The following is a 23,760-nucleotide window of genomic DNA, read 5'->3' on the forward strand; positions in this document are numbered from 1 at the left end:
GCTTGTCTCTGCCATAGCCATCTCATTAGAAGTACCTTGTTATTCCTACAACCTGTGTTCATTTCGCAGCCAATTGCAGCAGCCTTCCAAGTGTCATTGTTCAGTGTTTGCAAAGTTTTAAAAGAGAGCAAAACAAAATCAGGAGGCTCTTCACTGGCTCAGATCCAATGCGCTGCATATCATAGATACCAAAAAGGCGTTGAAGTAATTCTTTAGGGATGAGAGGCCTCTTCAACCATTTTCCATTAAAGGGCCTCAGGGATGGATGGGATGAAGAACAGGGCTCACAAAGACACGATTACTAGGACACTTGGAATGACATCCTGCCTGGTGACTTTGCGATTGTTCTGCCAGCAACATACAATGACTCTTTTTTTCCACTTTGCCACTCGATGTAGAGCTACAAATCAGAAGGAATATCTTTCTGGAGCTTACACAATGACAAACAGAGCCATCTATCTCTTCACTGGTTGTCCTCCACTGACAGTCACTTCCACAGGCACTGGACAGAGACAGAACAGATGCTGGTATTGTAGTTGAACTTTCATCCTTTTGGGAATATTTGTGTTGCTTTTCCCCTGATAACCACCACACTGTGGCTACCTATCTTTTTTCATAAATAAATCAAAATATTTCAGTAAACATGTGGTACTGTTTATCTAGTGTGAAAATATTAGCTATTCTTTGAATATGCTGTGCACATCCAGTTTTATGAAAAAGCAAAAACAATTTTTGGAGATACGTGGTTTTCGGACGATATGGTGGTTTTAGTCAGTTTAAAGTTAATAGCTGAGTCTGGACAAGTAAACCTATTCTTATTCTTTGGGGATCACCTATGATTTTGAAGCGGAGATATTAAATAACATAGCCATTGCTTAATGAAGCAACTTAGAGTCTTCAGTTTGGTATTTGACTATCAATAATGCACTTTTTTGACTCTGATGAAGACACAGTAGTGTCGAAACATTGGTGCATTTGCACTATTAAAGGCTGCAAATCAACCAGTGTGCTCCCGTCCTTTTGTCATCTGAAATTTGCTGTCCTCGCTCTGAGAAGCACCTGATCCCACTGCACATTACTGGTAGATGTACAGAAAACACCTTTTTGCCTACATATTCCAGTAATAAAAACATTAGTAATACCATCATACTTAAGATGACAGCTAAAAAATTAGATGCAGTTAGTTGGAGTTTCACAGTCTGGTGCCACACTGAAGGCCTGTGCCTTTTCAGCCTAGCTTTGAAGGAATTACAAAACAGCAGACATGAGACTGCAGGAAGTGAAGTGAGGTGATATAAGATGGTGTGCTTACATTGAGTGTTTTGTGTATATTGTTGATGGACAAACTAGATTTTAAGGACCTCTGTCATGGTCATTGTGTTCTCAACAAATTCTCTAACCTTGTGGGATGACAGGTAAACAAAATTTTGTTCAACAAAACACTACATTTGACTTGAGTCCATTTGACTTTTGTTTTTGTTCACTTGTTGATTGGTTCCATTTACCTAAATAAATCAAATACAAATAGACAACAACTATTTGAACCAAAGAAAATAAACTGTATGTGTGATCAGTCTCTATTGTAATTAGTTACATAATTAAGTCTTATTAACTAATCAGTTTTTTCTATGTATTCACAGTCACACAGTCATTCTCTCTGTTGTCTGAGCAGTCACTGAAAGGCTTATTGGTGACATGAAGTAGTTTATGCTCTTATAAAAGGGAAAAAATGAAAACACATTTGAAGAAAACAACATTGAGAGGACTGGAGAGGTGTTACTCCCAGCTTCGGTCTAAAGCTGACAGATAATTTCACTCTTTATAATTGAATTGCATAATTATTTACTTGAGGAGCTTAAGAGAACCAACAAACCAATAAAATAGCTATATTGAGTTTCTGGGCCTTTTCTGCTGACTGTTGACTTCCATGGTGGCTTTTGCCTTGCTAAGCTCGTCTTGCCCATTCTCTTATTGGTGATCTGTCATGGTCAGCCCTTCCTCCTCCGTCCTGCACTCTACTGCCATTGTTCCAAAGGACATTTCTTTTGTCGACCTTGTAAAATATCAACATGCTTCATCCACTGTGTTCACATTGAAACACCCCTGGTGTCTCCCTGCTGATGTGTTTTTTCCTTTTGTCCCTTAGTGTTGCAGGGGAATGGAAAGGTAATGGGGTTGGAAAAATGACAGGGCACTGGGGATGGTCTGGGCCAATGTTAGTGTGGTGAGACAGATGTTGTCCCATGAGGTCAGGATAGCATTCATCTTCTGATCTTACTGCTCAGCACTTTTGAAAAAATGCCATTAACCATTAAACCATGTATTGTTCTTTATTCTTTGAAATTTACTTCCTGTTCCTCCATCTTACAGCTGTCACCTTTGGATAAATTGCAAAACAAACGTTCCTTGAGAGTTTTGGGGATTACTTTGTATTTATAGAGTATGATTTTGTGTTTGGATAAAATGCATTTAAAGTCATCTTAACATAAATAAATACTGAGGTTGTCTTATGTTTATATTATATTATATTTTATATTTCAGCCATGCACCTTTTTGGATTAAACTGGCACCTGCAACCCATGCAGAGACAGATGTACCAGCTGTCAGAGGACAATACAAGTGGCCTACCTTTTCCTACTGACCTGAGCTTGCCACCATTAGGCAACACAGGCTTGGAAATACCTGACCGCAAGGGAAAAGATGACAGTAAGTGCAATTTTTAATAATGTATTTTTATTAAATACACATAATCAGTATTTTTTTCCAAATAATACTTAAATAAACCAACCTAAATGCAGCTGATTTGCGTGACTCTCAATTGACTGTAGTACACCCACATCAGAAAAGAACACTGCACAAGGAAAAAAGTTTTTTTCAAATCTTAAAGTTTACAGATGACATTTTAGAGCTCAAGCAAGTTTGTTATTATTTTGTCATCCAGTTTCACATTGTGTTCACTCGTCTCCATGGTATGCAAAGAGATCTGCATTGTAATCCTATGAAAGTTGTTGTAAGTGGGAAAGTGTTATTTGTTCCTAGAGGGAGAAAATGGGACAGCTTAAGGGACGGAGTATCCAGGGGCTGGAGGGGGATTAGCCACTCTGTCCTCTTCAGAACGGATGTGATCCTTTCATCTCCTAGTCTGGGCTGCATTTCCTGGCAGCCAAAGAAAGCATGTGCTCACCCCACGGTACCAACTGCTCGACTCGAGTAAAGTTTGCTCTGTTCCATTCTCGAACAAATGGGCCCAGATTTAACCATGTGATTTGCCACTGGCAGACTACAATAGGTAGAAGATGGGGTCATTACCATATAGATGAATCCAGGAGTTGTCTTTTTCATTTACCAGACAGCAGAAAGTGTGTTTAGCTAACAACAAGCATGACTACAGCTGAGCTTAGACCCTGCATGGCAGCCGTTGCTGATTGGAAATCAATAGCCATAGTTTTCTAAATTAAGTCTCATTCTGTCGTGCTGTCACCAAAAACAATGATGAGCTATCTAATGTTTTATCAAGGTGATGCAGATGTGTACTGCGTTGAAATTCAGTGTATTCAGTTTTCTTCAAAGCAGTATGTTGTAGTTTAGCTTGCAGAACAACAAGCATTTATTTAACCATGAGGCCCATTATCACTGGTCTCGGCTTATGATTTATTTAAACAGCCTGATGAGTACACCATTAATGTGCTGCATAAATACAAACACACCCCAACATGTGGAAAATGAGCCTGTGTGTTGTAGCATTATGTAAAGCCCAGATCTGGGATACAGGGAGTGTGTCCTGTCTACTCTGATAAAAGCCTTTGCCGCTGATGGACTTTTGAGAAGACTGCCATCTGCCGTGCCACGTGTAACCTAAAGCCATGTCTGCCACCAAGTCCTGGGGGTGGTTTGTATGGACGTCTGCTTTAGTAGACATCGCTGTTGAAATTAGCTCAGCTCTATGGGCGACAGATGTTGCCATTTCCACGGAGTCCAATATAAGGTGTATTATGGAGCATATGGACAGTTTTTGGCAGTGGATATGCTAGTACCTGAACAGGTACTAGCATTAGGGATCCCTCTCTACTATAATTACAATTTTCACTTTATTGCTTTTACTAATAACTGTATTTTATCACAGTATTGAAGCAGTTCTATTTTCTCAAGTATTTTTCATACCATTTCCACTCCATATGTTCAACCTTTTAAATCCTAATTTTAGAACCTTTCATCACTATTTACTTTGATGAAATGCGTGCAGATCATAAAAAAAACAATAAACTTACCATGTTTGAGCCAGCAACCTCAACAAAATGAGCATACGTGGTTTAATGATAGGATGTTAATGCTTTGAAATAATCAATGCTACCAGGTATTGAAACATATTTCATCATTTCAGTTAAAACAGGATCATTTTTATTTGCCATTTCAGAAGAATCAAAACAAAATACTGCAAGACCTAACTAGAATTTTGTTTGAGGACTGGACTGATGTTCAATCAGGTTATTCTTACTTTTGTACTCTCTCCACCACTGAAATTGGGACTGGAATTGCTGGCAATGGTCATTCATAACATTTTTTTCTGTGGCTGGCAGGGATGTGATTGAATATCTGTGATATGGTCAGACTATCATGCTTCAGCAGACTGACTCCCTCTGCCCTCGACATGCTGGATTAATGGTGTGATCTCTTTGACCGATTTACTTTGTGTGCAATGCAGCCAAATTGGACAGCTTGTTCCCAGATGACAGCTATATAGATATGGGGGAGATTGACGTGGGGCGTAAGGTTGCGCAGCAGATTCCTCCTGGTATCTTCTGGAGGTCCCAGGTCTTCATTGATCATCCCATGTACCTGAAGTTTAATGTGTCCCTGAGCAAAGATGCCTTAGTGGGAATCTATGGAAGGAGAGGCCTACCTCCGTCACACACACAGGTGGGCAATATTTGAATGTCACTGTCACCCATTAATTTGTTACAACAGTTTATCTATTGTATTCTGTTGTGCTTATTAGTTGTATGAAAGGAGAGTTTTGAGGACAATGGTAAAGTGTAAATGTGAGGCTGTGTGAAACGATTTACAATCATGTCTGCATAGTATAAGGATTCAGCTTCTTTTTTCATTCTTCCTCTGCCACAGAATATAAATTGGGATATTGTTTAAAAAAATCTATCTAACCATGTAGGAGCGTGTCATGAATACAAACCAATTCATAAATCTCTCTATTGTATTATGAATCACTTTCTTTGTTGCAGAAAGGATTTATGGCAAATTTCTTTCAGGTTCAATATCATCAATGAATCACACAAAGATAAGGGGCTCAGGGGCCAAGAAAGGGAGATTTTTCTTTACCCTAATTTCCTATCTATGTGCAGCACAGAATCAGATATCATGTTATTAATCATATCTGACTGCTTGGTTCACAGAGTTTAGATTTCTGCTGTAAATGTAAATGTAGTTAAACAAATTGTTCATAGCATGATTTTTGTTTGCATTAATGTCCAGTGTGATTTATTTTTCAGTCAAAAGATCATGTTTGTCTCTTTCCTACATTTTTACTTCAAAGGAAATAATCTAGAGTGGAGTTTTTGTGTTGTGACTGATTACACACAGAGTGGCAGATGAGTCAAGATTCCCTTCCTTATGTCGATGAAAATGAAATGCCGTCTCATTGGTATTCATTGAGTCACTACTGATATGAAGCAAATCTTTGCAGATGTTATTTGGTAAACACTAGCTTTAAATTTCCCCCCCATCTTTCCTTTTTTTCTCTTTAATAGTTTTAAACAATGCTTTCATATAAGATATGTGGATTATGAAATTATCACAGCCCATCCAGCCACGATGTGCCAAGACTTATTCAATCTCCTCCAGAATGATGAGTTATTCATGCAGACCAAATGATGCTCCACCATAAAGAGGGCTGAAAGCACTCAAGTCTCATGTGTCGCTCTAATGGCATGTCTGCGGTCCATCTATCAGTCTTTCTCACTTTCTGTATGTCTGTCTGCAGTTTGACTTTGTAGAGCTTTTGGATGGGCGACGGCTCCTGGCCCAGGACACCCATGGTCTGGAGGGGCCTGCAGCAATGCAGCGGAGCCTAGTACCCATCACCACACACGACACAGGTTTTATCCAGTACATGGACTCAGGCATCTGGCACCTGGCTATCTACAACGACGGAAAAGAAACTGAAACTGTCTCCTTTCTCACCACCGCCATAGGTGAGTGCCCTGGGCATGACCTGCTGCTAAAACCTGTAATAGCAATCCACATAATCCCTATAATACCAAACCAGCAGCACTCCACAGCAAACAGCCCAGGTTTGGGACATGAGTCAGAGGCAGTTTTTAGTAGATTTCAATAGCCAGGGAAAGTGCAGGTTAATCAAGGTGAAGATGAATATTACAAAAATCAGGACATCAGTGCTATCCTGCCATGCCCCCGAGTAGGGCATTGAGAGATCATAATATCCTCATTAGCCTGAGTGTCTTCCGAGCGAATCAGGGGTCCAGCTTCTGGGAACCATTTGCATACAATTCAAAGTATGATTGTACCCTCCTGCTAGTGCCATTTTTGATCATGATTTGCTCCAATTTCCATCTGCTTTCCATATATCAAAGTAAGGAAGATATTTCTTTCCTCTGACTTACTCTGTGTGGCACACAGCTGTGTTTCAGACATACGTCCTTCTTTGTGGAGGTGATTTCGTTTTGTACACTCCTCTTTGTTCTCCCTAAAGCGCCTTTGATTAGCACTGCTGTATCAAGCAAGGTGTGAGAGGGCCCGAGGTGTCGACTTTCACAGGGATGGCAGCTGGGAGCTGTTCTCACATGCTCTTTAATTAAAAGCTCCTGGGCCAGAGTCCATCTGTGACAGGGGCTGTGCCAGGCAGCAGATCGATGAGAAGCTGTCCTCAACACCAATGTAACACCAAGTGGAGACAGACAAGAGATGCTCCCCTTGCTGTGCCAAAAACAGCTGTAATTCAATACTTAATATATGATATGACACAAGGAGGGGGAGTCAGGGCAACATGTTTACTTTTGCTTATTTCTTCTTGACTGGGTGTGCATGAAGGCCTCCTGTGGTTTGCATCAGAGAAAACACAACTAGATAAGGTATTCTGTGCAACGGATGGGAATGGGGATAGGATGGGGTGGGGCAGAGTTAGTCAGAGCTAGAATTCTGCCTCTGTTCATTTGTATCAGAGCTGATCTGCCCACAGGAGCGCAGAGGGAGGCATAGGGGCCCTTTCTAAAATGGGTCACCGGTTAAGTGCCCTTCAGCAGAAATTGAATCTTACCAACTGCCTGAATTGTATTGAGCCATGGAGGGATAGAGTTGACCTTCAAATAGAGCAGCCCAGGCATAGAAATATATGTGAACAATGTCCAGAACAGGCACACTAAGCGACACAAGCAGCATTGTTTATAAGACGCTAACAGTAAAATTGTTTTAGTGTTTCTGACAGGGTTGGTAGGAAAAAAAAATCTTATTTTACTGTCAGTGAGGCACCTTATTCTCTTCACATGTATTAAATGAAAGGTTTACTTGTTGCACATAGCCATGCCATAATACATCTGGCGGGGATAGAGCGTCCCTGTCTTTAATCTGGGCTGCTCCTCATTACTTGGCTGTGGCTCCATGGCAATGTGAAATGTGTCCTACTGCACTTTTTGTATCACAGCCTTCTGGAGCATGAAGCCATTTGTCCCTGCTGCCTGGTGCCAGACATGCTTCAACCCAGACACGGCTTACTATACATAGGAGCAAAGCAAAGGGAAGCAAAAACCCAGCACCAATGTCTTACTCTACATCCTGTCTCATTCTATAGCAGAGGCTCTCTCTGTTCACAACCACCCATCATTCAAAGGTACCGAGCATCCTCTGAGAGTATGGCAAGGCGCTGATTAAACCTGCCTACTGCACGCTACTCTGTCCTCACTGACTGGAGAGACTCACACAATAGTTAGCTCCCCTGATATGAAAGGTAATGAATTTCAATGAAGCTCTGCTTGAATCCATGATTTATGCGTTGGCCTATGTTGAGTGTGTGGATAAGAGATATTCATGGCCTCCCCTGCCTGCTCTCAGAGGAAACACAGGCAATAGACATGAGGAGTGCGTAGTCTACTAAACTGCATCAGCATTCAGAATGGGAGCACTGCCGTGTCATGATTACTCAATTAAATATATTTCGATTTGACAGTTTGTTGACCAAAGAAATACCTGTGATAGATAAAGATAAGATAACCTTACCTGCCCACTTAATATGTCAGTAAATTGCAGTTTAAGTTAGATCTTTCAGGGCCTTGCTTGGTGAGCAATAAATTACAACCCCGCTTAGTTATTTTTTTTGTCCCTATATACATGAGCTGCAAGATGCCCGCCAAGAATCTCTCCTGCATAATTTTACTTCTAGAAGGAATTTTTAATGGCCACACACCACACCTCATTCTCCGTTACTGTTACCCAACACACACACACACACACACACACACTGCTGGTTTCACTAGCTTTGAGCAAAAAAGCCCAGGCCTCCTACTGTAGGTAGATGTTCTTGTAGGAAGCCATCAAAACCCCACCAAAATGCTGATTTGCCTCCACCACCCCAGAGGATAGTCTCCCCTGCATCCCCTCACTAACCCAACATGGCAAAGGCAAGCCTGCAGCACTGAAAACATTAGCAGCATTTCTCTGCTTACTGCCTACCCCTCTTTCTTTTCACTGCATCCCTGGTCTGCCTCCATCTCTTTCTCCCTTTCTCTCTTTGTCTTTTCTCTCTGACTTGTGTTGCATCCTCAGTGATGATTGACTCTCCAGAGTAAAGGGAAGCTGAATCCATGGCTCACATTTCTAGCCCTTTGTGGAGCACAAGAGATTCTTTGTTCAGTAAGTTTTGCCTCAGAGCTTCTGCTGCCTGAAGGCAATGGACAAGACTGAATATTTTTCAGCACCATTTCAGGCTTAATTCATTGAGCATCATGTTTCAGAATTCTGCTGCTGTCGAGCACCTCATAGATCAGTGGTCACTCTTATTTCTAATAAAAGCAAGAGTCAGAACATGGTAGTAGAAATAATTATTTTGCCAATTTATTTGATTTAGCTGGAGGGATACAGATACAGTAATAAAGCCACCCAAGGCCATTAGCATATGATACTCTAGGAACTTGAAAGGTAAAGAGGGGACTGAAGGCAATGTTTAAGCATTAAAAACATGTATTGTAATGGCTTATAAGCAGGTACACAAAACAGTCACATTAAGAGCCCACATGTTTCTGCCAGGAGGTCATCATTACAGCAAAATAATTTCTACATCAGGGCCATCTTGTGCTCAGAATTTAATTTGAATGCTCTACAGTTGAGAACACTAACACAATAGAAAGGGTTGCAATTGTCTACTCTTTTTTTCCCCAGTGGCATGCTAAAAACAACACAGCATTGTATCTTAAAAATGTTTATAATGTGCACATGGTGAGTCATCTATTAACACCAGTGACCTGCAAAAAATGCTTTCTGGATCAGAGTGAATGATTGGGGGTCTGTGATAAAATCACACACTATTTGATTTGAGCTCAACTAGATTTAGACAAGGTGCCAAGATACATTTTTTATATGCCAGTGCAAATTTCCATCCATCCATCCATTTTCTACCGCTTGGTCCCGTTAGGGGTCACGGGTGACTGGAGCCTATCCCAGTGACTTTGGGCCTTAGGCAGGGTACACCCTGGACAGTGGCCAACTCGTCGCAGGGCTAACACAGACACAGACAAGGACAGACAACCATTCACTCTCACATACATTCAATACATACAACATTTTAGAGTTATCAATTAACCTACACATGCATGTCTTTGGACGGTGGGAGGAAGCCGGAGAACCCGGAGAGAACCCACGGTAACACGGGGAGGACATGCAGACTCCACCCAGAGAGTGTGTGATGATGGTCTGGTCCGGGAATCGATCCCACGAACCCACGATCTCCTTATTGGGAGGCAGGAGCTTTAGCCGCTCTGCCACCGTGCACCCAGTGCAAATTTCATTGTTTCATTTAGTTAATTTAATTTTCTTATACAGAACTGGTGTACAGGTTGTTTTCAAAGATCCAATTGCTAATATATTGAAAGAAGACATAAAGTACAGATGTAACCAGTGGCCTACAAAAAGACATTTAGCACTATAAATCGCTATTTCTATGTTCACAAAACAAAAAAACAATACCTTACCAAACTGCAGGTTGTAGCATTGTGATGAATAGACAAAACAGGAACACAAAGTAGTCTGTCTGGCCTACTCATTGTTTCTGCAGATACATAAAGCAGACTGAAAATCAGACCATAGAAGAAAATATGATACAGTAACATTACCCATGGCAGTGGGGAAATGCAGGTTTCAGTGTTGCTGATGCTTCATATCGCCTGGTTGCAGTGTGCCATAAAAGCGTCAAATTAAGTTTGTCAAATGATGCATGTCACTTATCACATCATGTGCATTCGGAACTTCATTTACTTTGCTTTTGGTAGAAGCCAAAATGATCAGAATGTGTTTACTCCTTTAGTGAATTCTCCCATTTGGGTAAAACATTAGTAACACTCAAAAATGTTTTGCAGTGAAATAGAAATGTTGACAGGATTGGACCCTGTGCTTATCACTGTCATTAGCAAAGGGATAATAATCAACCCAGAGAAAATGAGTGGGAGGAGGTTTGTTTTTTTTTTTCAAACCACATTACTCAGAAAAGCTCCTTTTTGCTCTCTTGCAGATTCTATTGATGACTGTCCCAGTAACTGCTTTGGGAACGGTGACTGTGTTGCTGGAACATGCCACTGCTTTTTAGGATTTAAAGGACCTGACTGTGGTCGAGGTGAGTCACACCCTCAGTCATAATGTCTTTATTGATCTACATCAATCAGATACATAACATTTTAGGGCACTGACCAAATTATATTCACCCATTGACCAGAACAAAGCAGTTTTAATCTTACAATTACTTTTCATTGTACTGATCTTTCTAATTATATTAGGCAGTACTACTCCCAATGATTAATTTTTACCTCTCTCCTAATGGCGTATTGTGTTACATATAAAAGAACTATTGAATAACTGTATAGAGAAGAGAGCTTTAGATTATGGGGCTGCTATTGACTAATTCTTTCAATTATAGAAACCGAGGCTGTATTCATTTTCCACCAAATTAAAAAAACAACTTTAGGTAATGTGTTAGAATGACTGTAGTTTGTTTTGGTTGCATCTTTAAATATCCTGCCATCTGTTAACCATGTGTTGATCAGCACTATATTTGACACTTTTTATTAATTTTTTATTTTATTTTCAACAGCAATACAACAACCATTGTGTAGATATTAGATATTTGTTGTTTGGTTTTGTTAGAATTTGGGTCACACTGGATGCCAAAGTGTAGTAATTTGTGCTGCATATTGTACACTGGAAAGGAAACCTTTTAACATTTTGGTCAGAAGCTCAGTGTCAGATCGAGGCCTTAGCACACACTCACTATTCTTTGAAGCTATGGTTGGAAGGGTCCATTCAAATGGATGTATGCTGTCTGCTCTTTTCAAAGCTGCCTGTCCAGTGCTATGCAGTGGGAATGGTCAATACCTTAAAGGTCGCTGCATGTGCCACAGCGGCTGGAAGGGCTCCGAGTGTGACGTTCCCACCAACCAGTGCATTGACATCACATGCAGTAGCCATGGGACCTGTATCGTGGGAACCTGTATCTGCAACCCAGGCTACAAAGGAGAAAACTGTGAAGAAGGTGATTGTTTTGATAAGTCATGGTAATGTATCCTAAACTTATGAAATCCTACATAATATTACTGCTGTAACCACCATCTTGGCTTGTTAGTGCTTCACATTTTAAAAGAATATTCATAATGGGAACGGCTATTAAGTTGGTATGGCTTATTTAACAGTCTATCTAGTATTAAAGACAGGACATCTTCTATGAAGAGCGTTATAGCCATAACTCTTCACAATATGCATCCTAGGTGACTTTTCTTGTATAAATCATGGATGAAGGTGTTATGTTAATCAAAACAGTCCATTTATTGTCTGAAATTCAGACACAAAGTCTGATGTTAATCCATTAGGAACTCCACATTCATGATGCTGGATAAGGCTTGACCAGATAAGATTGAAGGAGCCATTGTGTTTGTCAGCTCTTGAAGGCTCTCATTTCAAGATGAAAAATGGACCCTGGGAGTTTGATAAATGGGGGTTTGTGACATCCATAGGCCCCCATTCTATTTTGGGTGGAGTGTCAGCAATAAGGAGTGGAGGGGAATGTGGATGAGGGCCCTTTAACATTTTTACCTTTCTTCTGTGCGACCTTCAGGCACAATGATTAATTGCCAGGAGAGAGTTTCTTGTCAGTTAGCCTCTGATCTTTGTGCCTTGTGCCCAAACCATCTGCTAAGAGGCAAGAGATCCTGTTTGTCTTACTATAACGGCCTTTTATACCCATTTATGTCATGGTAAAGGGGAACTGCCATGGCGCGGCCTGCTGCTCTCTCAGTGGCTAGACATTGCTCTTGCTTGCCGTCCATTTGCCATCTGTGTGTACCATGCAGATATTGTCTGGTAGAAAGAATATTATCATTGTGATTGTGCCTTACAAAGTGAGCACTCATTTAACAACATGTCAAGGGGAGGGATGCTATAGAAACAGGCATTAATTTGATATTTGCATTGAACTGATGCAGTGTAAAAAAAAAAAAAAAAGATGCAGCAGCGGGAAGCCAGTGCAAGGCTTCCTCAGTCACAGTGATCTTCAAATAGTCTGTACACTAGAGTCGAACATGCTCTCTTGCCTAGGAAGTGTAACAGTTGCCCCAGGCTTTTCCTTACTTTACCCAATTTTCTCCTTTACATTCTGATAATATGGGTTTTGGTTTTTCCAGCTTTGAACTACTCATCATCATGGCTTTCATTTTAGAGAAACATGCTTCTATTAAGGCACCTTCACTCTTTGGGAGGAATTTTCATTATGATATGATGGGAAGGTGCCAGCTGGAGCGTGGGCAATACCTGTAGGTTGGTGCCATAAACCCCAGTGTGAAAACAGCCATTTAATTCGCTTGTTTGTAAATCTTGTCTCTGGTTTTTGAGAAAGTGGGCCTCCTCATGTAATTTTCTGTGTGTTCCCTCTGTACATTCATTGTACATGTGCTAAGCCAGTTGCAGCTGCAGCTGAGCTGCAGCCCACTGCAGTTGTCATTCTACTCAGGCTCAAATAGAGACACCAGGTAACTTCTGAAAGAGGGAAACAGCAGGTAACTAGTGTGTCTGACACTGTCTCTTTGGCACCCTTTTAGTGGACTGCTTGGACCCAACATGCTCAGGGCGAGGGGTATGTGTCCAGGGAGAGTGCCACTGCTTTGTGGGGTGGGGCGGGCCAGGATGTGAGAGCCCCAGGGCTTCCTGCATGGACCAGTGCTCTGGACACGGAGCTTTCCTGGCAGACACCGGAACCTGCAGCTGTGATCCAAACTGGACGGGCCATGACTGCGCTACAGGTGAGTGCTTCCCTCATATGAGAGTAAACATTGGCAGAATTCCCTTTCACAGACCAGTGCTGATTTAGCTCTGATTAGTAGAAAAAAAGATTATTTTCTTTTTGCAGGGTGAAAACAGCATTTAGGCCATCATCATCATATGTGCTTATGAATGTAGAAGCTTTAAAAATATGGATGATCATTGTAGCTGTAGCAGTTGAAGGTTTCACAGTTTTATCACAAATGTTCAAATTAAACCTCAGTCATACCTATTTTTTTGTTTTACACTTCTCAGTTATGTAATCTCTCATAATAAACAATAAACAGCAACAACATGTAATAACCTTGACACCTCTGTTAGTTCAAATCTGATAACATCTTTGCCTTTTTGTTAGAATTTATGTCACTGCTTGATTCAATATAACTTTGATAATTGCTAGGCTCCTCGCAGAAGTAAACATTTCTGACTATGTTAGAAGAAAATGGCTCACATAAAAACCTCAATTATTCACATCAATGATCAGTTGGAGGTTCACAGCTAGCAATCAAACTGGTTGATTTTGCTCTAAATGTATTTCTTTTTTACAAATAGTTTCATCCTCAATCTCCGCATGGTTAACTGGCAGCCACAGAAAAGAGGGAAACACACATAGCAGGGATATTGTCAGAGGCATGATCTAATGCAAGTTAATGCTCTTTCTTGAGTTCTGGCTTTCTTCACGTTGGCACAAGGTTCACATATGATGATAGCTTTTCTGCTCTGGAGGATTGTTCCCATTGTGTTCATTTTGTCCATGGGGAATGTTCTCTCTTGGTAGTCAAGAATAGGCTGAGCATAAGATACAGTTTTACAGCTAGAATATACCTTCTTGAGGCTCCAAGGATGAAAAAAAGTCCCGCACAATTTAGGTTTAGCTCTGACAGCAGCCTGCCTGCTCAAACTTACCAAAGAAGTACTTTGCTGAAAAAGCTCAGTGAACTCAGTGGTAGATTGTTAAAGAGCTGTCAAATGTAGGTATCTAACATCACTGACTTGCAGTGTTGGCAAATGCAAAGGTTATAGAATTTTTTTGTTTTGTTTTTTTTCTTTTTATTATAATGCCAGCTGAAGAATTTCACAATATTCCACACATGTAAATGCTCATATGAGACTGTGTTCATGTTTTATGGTTATTCTCTGGCAGATTAAAACTTCAGATAGCTCCATTTGAACAGGCTTCTGATGTGTTGATAATCAGTACATCAGCCCTGTTTTTGTAGAAGGTGATACAGTTGCAGTCTTCATTTAGACAACATAATTTGTATTCTCACAAAATATTTCTGAAATGAGAGTTTTAGTCCAGCAGTCACTTGGAGCCACGAATCCCTTTATATTCCAAGCAGACACAATGACCTATTAGGTAATCCCAGGGATTTTGAGGGAAATGGGCAGTTAGTCTGAGTTTGCCTCCCAGAGAAAGAGCTCTGTAAATGATGATGAGTTGGCTCTTTATCCACCTTTATCCTGTTCATTGCAGAGCTTTTTGTGGTCTAATACAACACTAAGCTTGGTAGTGGGGTAGCACAGTTAGCAGCCTATAACCTTGCAGACTGGGGGAATAAAAAGATGGAAAGCTTTCAGTATATCTTTCAAGATTCTTTAATCCCCCCTCCCCAATTCTTTCAAGTCACAAACTCATTTTCTCATGTGGCTTTGGAACAGTACAACCTGGCTGTGCACAGTTGGTAGTAATGCTGTTACAAGCCATAAAACAATGCCTGAGGTTTTATGTCCTTTAATATGTGTGTTTTTATGCCATTTTTGCTATTCTCCCACCCAGAGGAAAGTTTGTTTACACGGTCCTTTAGTGCAAATGGTAATGGCCATCATGGGGATGGGGGTATTTCTCACTGTGGATTCCTCTGGCCACGGATAATGAGGGTTAGCCTGCAGGCTGTAATTGCATCTTTATCACGTTAAAGTTTTCTCCTGTGTTCCAAGTGAACAGTTGTCTCACGGTCAGTTTTTGTCTGTTTTCTCTGACCAGTATGTGTATTAGTAATTCTGAGAAAGGAACCGATATGGTCAGTTTTAGCATTTTTTTCAACATATGTGCTAATGAGATCACTCAAGATGTTCATTAGCACCTCCTATTTAACTGTGTTAATATTGTCATTAGAGGATGTAGAAGGCATAGTTCTACAACAAATGATTGATGAGCAAACCTCTGTAACTAAATCCTATTCTGATATTTTATGTTTGCATGTGTAATGATTTTTGTTTGTGTGTGTGTTTAAGCAATGATAAGTGGCACTGTACCTCTAAATCAAAAGTCAGATGTAAAATTAGCATTTGCATAGTTTAACAAAGTGCTGAGCTGTAATTAGCATTGGAGAGTGATTTAAAAATTAAAAAAAAAAAGCTTTTTAAGCTGGTAATGTCATGTTATGGTTTGTGGCTGAAAATACCACTCAAATTTAATTTGTAGCAATGACAAAATAGGCACTATGAAAGCAGCAATTGACTTATTAAAAGATTTTACCTCCAGTTTGGTTCCCTGTGGTCATATTTGAATTGGCTTGGCTAATAAGCCAGGAATACATGGCTATTGTTCCTCGTTGCCCATACTGCTAAGCCTCTTTTTTAACAGAATAGTTAATAAAGAGGTTAACATTTCAATGAGATTCATAATAAATCTGTCAGTTTTTAATTTCTTTGAGCTTTCGTCTTGTCATACTCTCCCTCGAGTTCATGAGACGTGGGTAATGTCCCAGGCTCTATCACAGCCTGTCAGGGAGGTCTTTCAGCTGCCACACAATAGCGCCAGCCAAGCTTTACTGTGGCTCTGTCTCTCAGTCTCCTTTATTCCATGAATGTACTTCTTCCTCTAGTAAACTGCACCTAGGTAGAAAAAAAACAGCATATTGTCATCCTATGCCTTGAATCATTCTGTGGAGCCTTACCTCCTGCCTGTAGCCCATAGTAAAGCATGTGGCAAAGCTATGAACACTGCATGTACAACAAAGGAAATACAGTAACATTTACAGTTTAATCAAAATGGTAATGCTGATAATGTTGCCATTCCTACTGGAAGTTCCAGCTATATATTTTTTCCACTTTGCCCCCTTTGTGGCAGAAAGAGGTGAATTTACAAACAGGAGAAGAGGCAAGGAGAATAATAAGTCTGCTAAGGTCACCACAATCCATGTCCTTTCTTTGTAATGGACTTATTAGATTTGTATTGTCAAAAGGGATTGCCCCTTATGAGGTGCAGGAATTTCTTTTCAGCTGCCATCAGACAAGGTAGTGGAGCGTGGCCGCCTTTCCTTGACAATAACTCCTGGATTTGTCTTTTTTTCACCCTTGTTTCCTTCCTTGTCCCGTCCCCGCCTTGTCTTCCCTTTCCATCCCACTTCCACCCCCATTCCTTCTTTTCTTCCCCCACTCTCTTTTTTGTCTTTTTCTATGTCCCTGTCTCCCACAGAGATTTGTGCAGCGGACTGTGGTGGCCATGGCATTTGTGTGTCGGGCACCTGCCGCTGTGACGACGGCTGGATGGGCACTGGGTGTAACCAGAGGGCGTGTCACCCTCGCTGCAATGAACATGGCACTTGCAAGGATGGCAAATGTGAATGCAGTCCGGGTTGGAACGGAGAACACTGCACTATTGGTAGGATGGGCTTGGGTTTGGGTGGGGGACTGTGTGTGTGTGTGTGTGTGTGTGTGTGTGTGTATGTATGTGTGTTTGGGAGGGGTTTGGGGGGCCAAGAAAGGTGCAGGCTGTCTGTCTGCCTGCGTGTGTGAAGCGCTGAGTCTGAGGGGAAGGGTCCAGTTGGAGAAGAGAGGGAAAAGCATGCTTAATTGAATATGTGCAACTCGGTAAAGCATGAACAGGTTTACTCAAGGATCTGAGGCTTGCCTTCATGCATTTTAATGTGGGAATGTGCTAAGGTGTCCTTTCATTTTACTCATCCTTTTCCTCATCTCTTTCTTTGCTCCCTTTCCATTTACTATTAATTTCAAATGCTGACATGTGAGTCATTATAAGCAGGTCAACCACCACTTTTAACTCTATGTTTATACTAACAATTGTTCTTCTGTAAACACTTGCAGAAGTTAGTTTTCAAGACCTTGACTGAATGTCAAGAGCTTTCTTGAAAACCTTGGCTCACTTCTTTATACTAACAATTGTTCTTCTGTAAACACTTGCAGAAGTTAGTTTTCAAGACCTTGACTGAATGTCAAGAGCTTTCTTGAAATCCTTGGCTCACTTAAACCTAAAAAAAAGTTTTGACTGAGTTTTTATTGTGTTGCCAGAGAATAAAGTCATTAAGTGCTGTGCATTTTGTAGTGGATTTCATAATCCTTTATCAGAGTATGCCAGTAGTGATTCACTGGCTGATAATGTTGGCTCTTTTTATTTTTGTTAAAAGCCTTTACAGAGAGAATAGTTACGAGGTTGAAGGAGCCGACTGAACTTTGCGAAATGTACTTTCACTATATATTGAAAATGTACTTTTAATATGTTTGCTATTTTGGAGTTCCTGAAGAGGTTGTTGTGAGCATTTGTTTGTCATAAGGGACTAGTGACTGCAGTAATATGTAAATACTAGAAACAACAGATGCAGCCAAGCTGTTATCATAAGTAAGCAGTAGTTGACCTTTGTTTGTGACCTCTCTCCTCTGTTTGAAATGTTCACTGCCAAAGGACGGCATGCATATATTTTTGAGTTATGGTGATGGATGTTTTGAGGTTTGACAGTTCCATTGTTAAAGTGTAACTTTAGCTCATTAAGATGAGTGGTTTAATATAGTTAAACTCATGAAATTTGATGTCAGGACTGTCAGACCTCTTATAAACATCAGAGGAGACCATCCAGAGGACATGCTATGTGATGCCTGCTTTGCAAGATTGCAGCTTTACCATTCTGTTCCTGTGTTGCATCAATCTCTTCTCTTGTCTACTCTTCTCTACTCTATTCTACTGTTCTCTTCTTTTTTATTTATAAGTTTTATTTGTGGAAAGTAACTGAATACATTTACTCAAGTAGTGTACTTACGCACAAATTTGAGAAATTGGTACTTTACTTGAGTATTTGTAATACATTATTTTCTTTATACTTCTACTCCATTATATTTCAGAAGGGAATATTTTGTACTCCAAATTTCCTTGAATGCTGTAGTTAGTATTTAGAGTTCATACATCGACCAGCATTGTGTTAATACTATTTTTACTTGTAAAATATCCACCACTGCTTTGTTGACAGTTGCCACCTAAAATGGTCGCTCACTCATTATCATTCTATGATCCAACCATTCAACCATCAGAGAGTAAGTGGGAACACAATGGCCATCTCTTCCCCCTCTGCCACAGCATTTCAGTGAACAGAAGTTTGCAACTCCCACACATTTGAGTCAATAGGGAGATGGAACAAATGTTGAGAATGCTAGTCTTATAAGCGAATGCCTTATTCCATCTTCAAGTAGATGAAGATCATTTTTCTCATAGTATTCTCATGCATATCTTGGAGCAGAGCTGCCTCAGTACAGAGCCTTGACTCAATCTGTGAATGTTTTATATGCTGGCCTTACATTATTGATGGGCCTTTTATAAGTGCCATATTGAGATCCCCACTCCCCCGACAAGAATATTCCTCAGTGTCATCCATTAAGAAGCCAAAGATCTCAGTTTAAATCAATTTTCATTATTGAGTACTCTGCGTTGGCCTCAAGCCCCATGCTGTGGAGAACATGAAGTCCAATTTGGCCCCGCCATTGCCGAAGCCTCTGGTGACCTCATCGTCTATACAGGTGTTTCAAGATTAAAAGCGCTTTTTGTTGAACATCCTGACCTCCTGTACGATATTGCTTGAGAGATTTAAGGGTGGTAATATGTGCATCAATCACGTTGCTTTTGAAATACTCCCCTGAGATATTCTGCCGATCCTGGCAGTTGATAAATGGGGACAGATTGAAATGTTCTTTCTGAACATATCACTCTTTTACCCTCTCTCTCACTCTTTCGTTCTCTCTGTCTCTCTCTCTCTCTCTCTCTCTCTCTCTCTTATTCTCTTTGTCTGTGTTCCACATTTCCCCTTGTCTTTTTTCTGTCTCCATCCCTCTCCCTCTGTGTTGGATCGTATTTGTTGTGTTTCTTGTAATGCATGATTTTGCTTCATGACTGCATTTTTCCTTTTTTATTTACCTTTTGTAATGTAAACTAACACCTTGCCTTGCTGTCTTGTCATGGAAGTGGCACTGTTCAAACCTCCCTTATATGTCCTGTCTTTTATCTCCAAAGCTCACTATCTGGATAAGGTAGTGAAAGGTATGGCATTCCTCCTTCCTTCTATTTTGCCCTCCTCCCATTGTAACTCCAGCCAGCATTAACAAATCATGCACACACACCATGCTCTTCCCCTACATTGACATATGCAAACACTATGCACCTCTTGTTGCCACGAACAACTCATTCTAAAGATCCCCACCTCCCATCAACTTTTTGCCATATTGTCACACAGTAATCTCCACTTAGCACTTTCGCACCCGGTGAGTCAAGTTGTGCTGCTTTCTTTACGTGCTGAATATTTGGTTTGTGTGTGCCCTTGCTTTCTCAATAGGGGGATGTTGGGAAAGGGGCTTCATAACCTGTGCCATGCATTATGGATGAGTGTGCAGCTGTGAGCAGGGCCTGATAGGTGCTGAGGCCGCATCCTCTCTAATTAAAAGAGTTCATGGTCTGGTTGGTGCAGGGCAAGCAGGGGGTGGAGGCTCTGCAGCAAACCTGCCTCTCTGCCTCCAGCACCCTCACTCACTCTCACTGTGTCCTTGGTAATGGACCACCTGGCATGAGAGCGGCTGCCAGAGGAGTCCTTCGAACACTTGCAGCCTCACGTTTGGAGCTGTTTCAGGCAGGCTTGGGCAGGGCTCAGCGGGGGCTCCTCTCTGAAAGGGCTGCCAATTAAGTTGAACTGATGCCAACAGAGAGCGGATCTTTATTTATCCTTGTAATAAACATTTGGAGCTTACTAATCATCTGTCTCCACTGGTCTAACCAGAGTTGTTTTGTCCATTTGCTCAATAAAAGGACGGCTAATGCCCAAACGTGGCTAGGAGGCAAGACACTTGCTAATGGCATTAGCCTTCAACAGTGAGTCCCTTTCTTCAGGGAAACAAGAATTTTTTAATGCTCCACAATTTATGCCCATTATTCAATAGTCAACATGCTGGTTGCTCCTTTTTTATTTACCTTTTTTGACATAAATTCTAGGAATGCCTTCAAAGCAAAAAACAAAAAATGTTTCTGCACTATAGTGTATGTGTAAAGTATAAATGCACGGCTGCAATTGAGAAAGCATAATTGCAAGTCGCTCTTGCCATGTTTCATGATTTGTTTTTGAAAGGACAGTCAACATGGCAACAACAAGCTTCATTATATTTTAATATTAAACTTGTATAACAATAAAATATTATAGTGGCTTTCTATATTAGATGAACAAGACAACAGAAAGGAATCACAGAAACATTGGGGATATTATTTGGTAATATTATGTCGTATGTTGTTAAACAATAAATTTAGTTCTGCTTTTGGGGATTTTATTTTTTAAATCACCATTTATAAGGCATAGATGTGCAATAATATGTTTAAATGTGGATTGTTCATTGATCCATGGCTGTATTATGACTCATGTCATAATATTGTCCTTTCTCTGTATTGCAACAACCAGAATGCAACTGATGCATCACTCAGCTAACCATGTGATCTACAACACGCATCTATTCTTGGTGCTACTTCTACCTTTTATCTTCCTAAATACTTATCTCTGTTTCTTTCTCATTTTTTTCTCATCACTGTTTATTCCTTCAACTGATCTTTCTCCCTTTAATATGTCTCCCATTCACTGCACCCATCTCTCTTACTTTCTTGCTCTCTTATTCTCCCACTCTTATTCTCCCTGTGTGATGTAAGAGCATCGAGACAGCTGCCCCAGTCTCTTTAGTTGATAAAATGGGTCAGCTTAACATTCTTTCTATCAAGGCAGCTTGCTAACAACACAACGTGTGACAGACTTGTGCATCTGATATCTTGAGATGTTACCCTCTGCCTCTGCCTCAGTGAGGGGATACCAATCATAAGGTACCAGATAAATGCCAAACAGACCTAGAAAAATGGGCGAGATAATCCGTTGATCTATGCCCTTGTGAAGACCTATCCAGAGAGAGACAGAGGAATGTTTCACCTGTCGTTCTGCACCAGCCTGCTTTTATCTCCCCTGGAGTCACATGCCCAGGAACGCAGTTAGAGCAGACAAAGTCCTTCCCTTCATAATGCAATTGAGCTCAGCTTTATCCACTTCCTATTTTATTTTATGTTCTGCTTCTCTTAATGACAGAACACACACTCTCCCTGAAGGGATAATCTGGAGTCTGGAGAAAATTTATCAAAAAAGAGAGCAAATAATGATATAGACCTTTTTTTCAATAAGTAATGCAGTTTTTCTGCAGCTCATTCTTTTTTGCAGACGACAGTAGCAGTAATGATATGATCATAATGATGGTCACATTTGAAAATCACATAAAAACGGATCAAATTATGTGCAGGAATGCCAGCATTTACACCACTGCTCTCGTTACCCAGCTGTAGTAGCATAGATACAGGAGGCCGATCTACTGTAGTAACGAGTGAATCTTGATTTAGAAGATCCCTCTTATCTGATTGTACTGCAAAGGGATATAAGAAGCTACACAAAAGGTGTATCAAATTAATTAACTTCAGCTGAGGGTCATTATAGCCACCCTCACCCATTTAAAATCTTAAAATGATTTTAGTCTATTTCTAAATATTAGCAACAAACCATTGCCATCAACAATACCACATTATTGTCATTGTTTTATTGTTAGTGTTTGTTCACAAACAATATACAATATTCTGTTAGCCATTAAACCTGCTTTATTTGATATTCTGTGCCGACCTCTGTCTTTGTCCTTTTTTGTTACACAGAGGGCTGTCCTGGTTTGTGCAATGGAAATGGTAGGTGCACTCTCGGTAACAATGGCTGGTACTGTGTGTGCCAGCTGGGCTGGAGGGGCACTGGCTGTGACACCTCTATGGAAACTGCCTGCAGTGATGTCAAGGACAACGATGGAGGTAAAATTCAAAACAGCACGCAACAATGCCTTCTGACACTGGCCAAGCATCAACAGAGACTGATTTGACTATAGAATTAACCACCTTTATTCTTGAAAATATACTGTACCTGCTTTACGCTTCCCTCAGTGGTAATCTTATGCAGGTGAGGATAAATAATGGCTTCCAGTCAGTCACCTGGACAACAGGTTTTTATTAAAAAGCAGAGTAGCTAGCCTGAAGCCCTGAGCATGCGCTGGCCCTAGGAGGAAGTCCCTGCTCTGCCCTCTAACTAGCCCCGAGCAGAGCCAGACACACACACAGAGCCAGCCAGGGGGCTGCACCACTCTTGAGGCCAAGTGGAAGACGTGACTTCCTTTCTTACAAACCTCATTCTGGGCCCTTATTTATGCAGGGGCTGTTTGTCTCCCCATCACTGTGCAGGGACCACAGGGCTCTCACTGGCAAAGACGGGGTGCTGCTGGGGATTTGACTGACTCCTGACAGCAGGGTTTATTTTTATCACCCATCTGGCCAGATAGGCCTCTGAAAGCAAAGGGTAGGGAGTCCAATGACCCACTTCAGCAAAGTAAAGTGCATTGCACAGCAGCTCTTTCTGTCTTGTGTTATTTCATCTAAATTACAGATGGAGAACCACAAGCAATGCTTGAGGTGTTCAAATGTTGTCCAGGACGAGATGTACATAACATGTCAATCATGTAGTAAAACAACAGTCAAAATGAGTAATGCCCCAATGACTCAAATATATATGCTTAGTTTCTTTTGCCAGGTGTGTGTCCAGGCTGTTGTTTAATGAGAGAGTGTGTGTGACTTGTTTGACCTTGTCAGATGGCCTGGTGGACTGCATGGATCCAGACTGCTGTCTGCAGGCAACCTGTCACACCACCTCTCTATGTGTGGGCTCCCCGGACCCCCTGGACATCATCCAGGAGACACAGATGTCCTCTGCACAGAGCAACCTGCAGACTTTCTATGACCGGGTGCACTTCCTGGTGGGCAGGGACAGCACCCACATCATCCCTGGAGCTAACCCCTTCGATGGAAAGTGAGTGACTTGTGCATTACTCCCACCAGACACCACCCAGTGCAACATTCTGTAACAAGACGAAAGCTATTATTCTCATGGGAAGGGA

At 41.0% G+C, this 23,760-nt stretch overlaps 1 protein-coding gene across 14 annotated transcripts in view; it reads left to right on the top strand.

The window, feature by feature from the left end:
- Positions 1-23,760, top strand: part of tenm4 (teneurin transmembrane protein 4) — a 192,332-nt gene that overhangs the window by 118,032 nt on the left and 50,540 nt on the right. For 9 of the 14 annotated variants that reach the window (XM_044203214.1, XM_044203212.1, XM_044203216.1 and 6 more), the window contains 10 exons: positions 2,542-2,706; positions 4,703-4,917; positions 5,996-6,206; positions 10,748-10,849; positions 11,567-11,761; positions 13,320-13,520; positions 16,964-17,149; positions 19,781-19,807; positions 22,481-22,627; positions 23,456-23,672. In XM_044203214.1, coding sequence (XP_044059149.1) covers positions 2,542-2,706; positions 4,703-4,917; positions 5,996-6,206; positions 10,748-10,849; positions 11,567-11,761; positions 13,320-13,520; positions 16,964-17,149; positions 19,781-19,807; positions 22,481-22,627; positions 23,456-23,672 — 1,666 coding nt within the window. The remainder of the gene's footprint in view (positions 1-2,541; positions 2,707-4,702; positions 4,918-5,995; positions 6,207-10,747; positions 10,850-11,566; positions 11,762-13,319; positions 13,521-16,963; positions 17,150-19,780; positions 19,808-22,480; positions 22,628-23,455; positions 23,673-23,760) is intronic. The other 5 variants (XM_044203217.1, XM_044203218.1, XM_044203221.1 and 2 more) reach the window with 1 other exon arrangement.

Source organism: Siniperca chuatsi, linkage group LG7 (genome assembly GCF_020085105.1).
Source record: "Siniperca chuatsi isolate FFG_IHB_CAS linkage group LG7, ASM2008510v1, whole genome shotgun sequence".
In the NCBI taxonomy this organism is placed as follows: Eukaryota; Metazoa; Chordata; class Actinopteri; order Centrarchiformes; family Sinipercidae; genus Siniperca; species Siniperca chuatsi.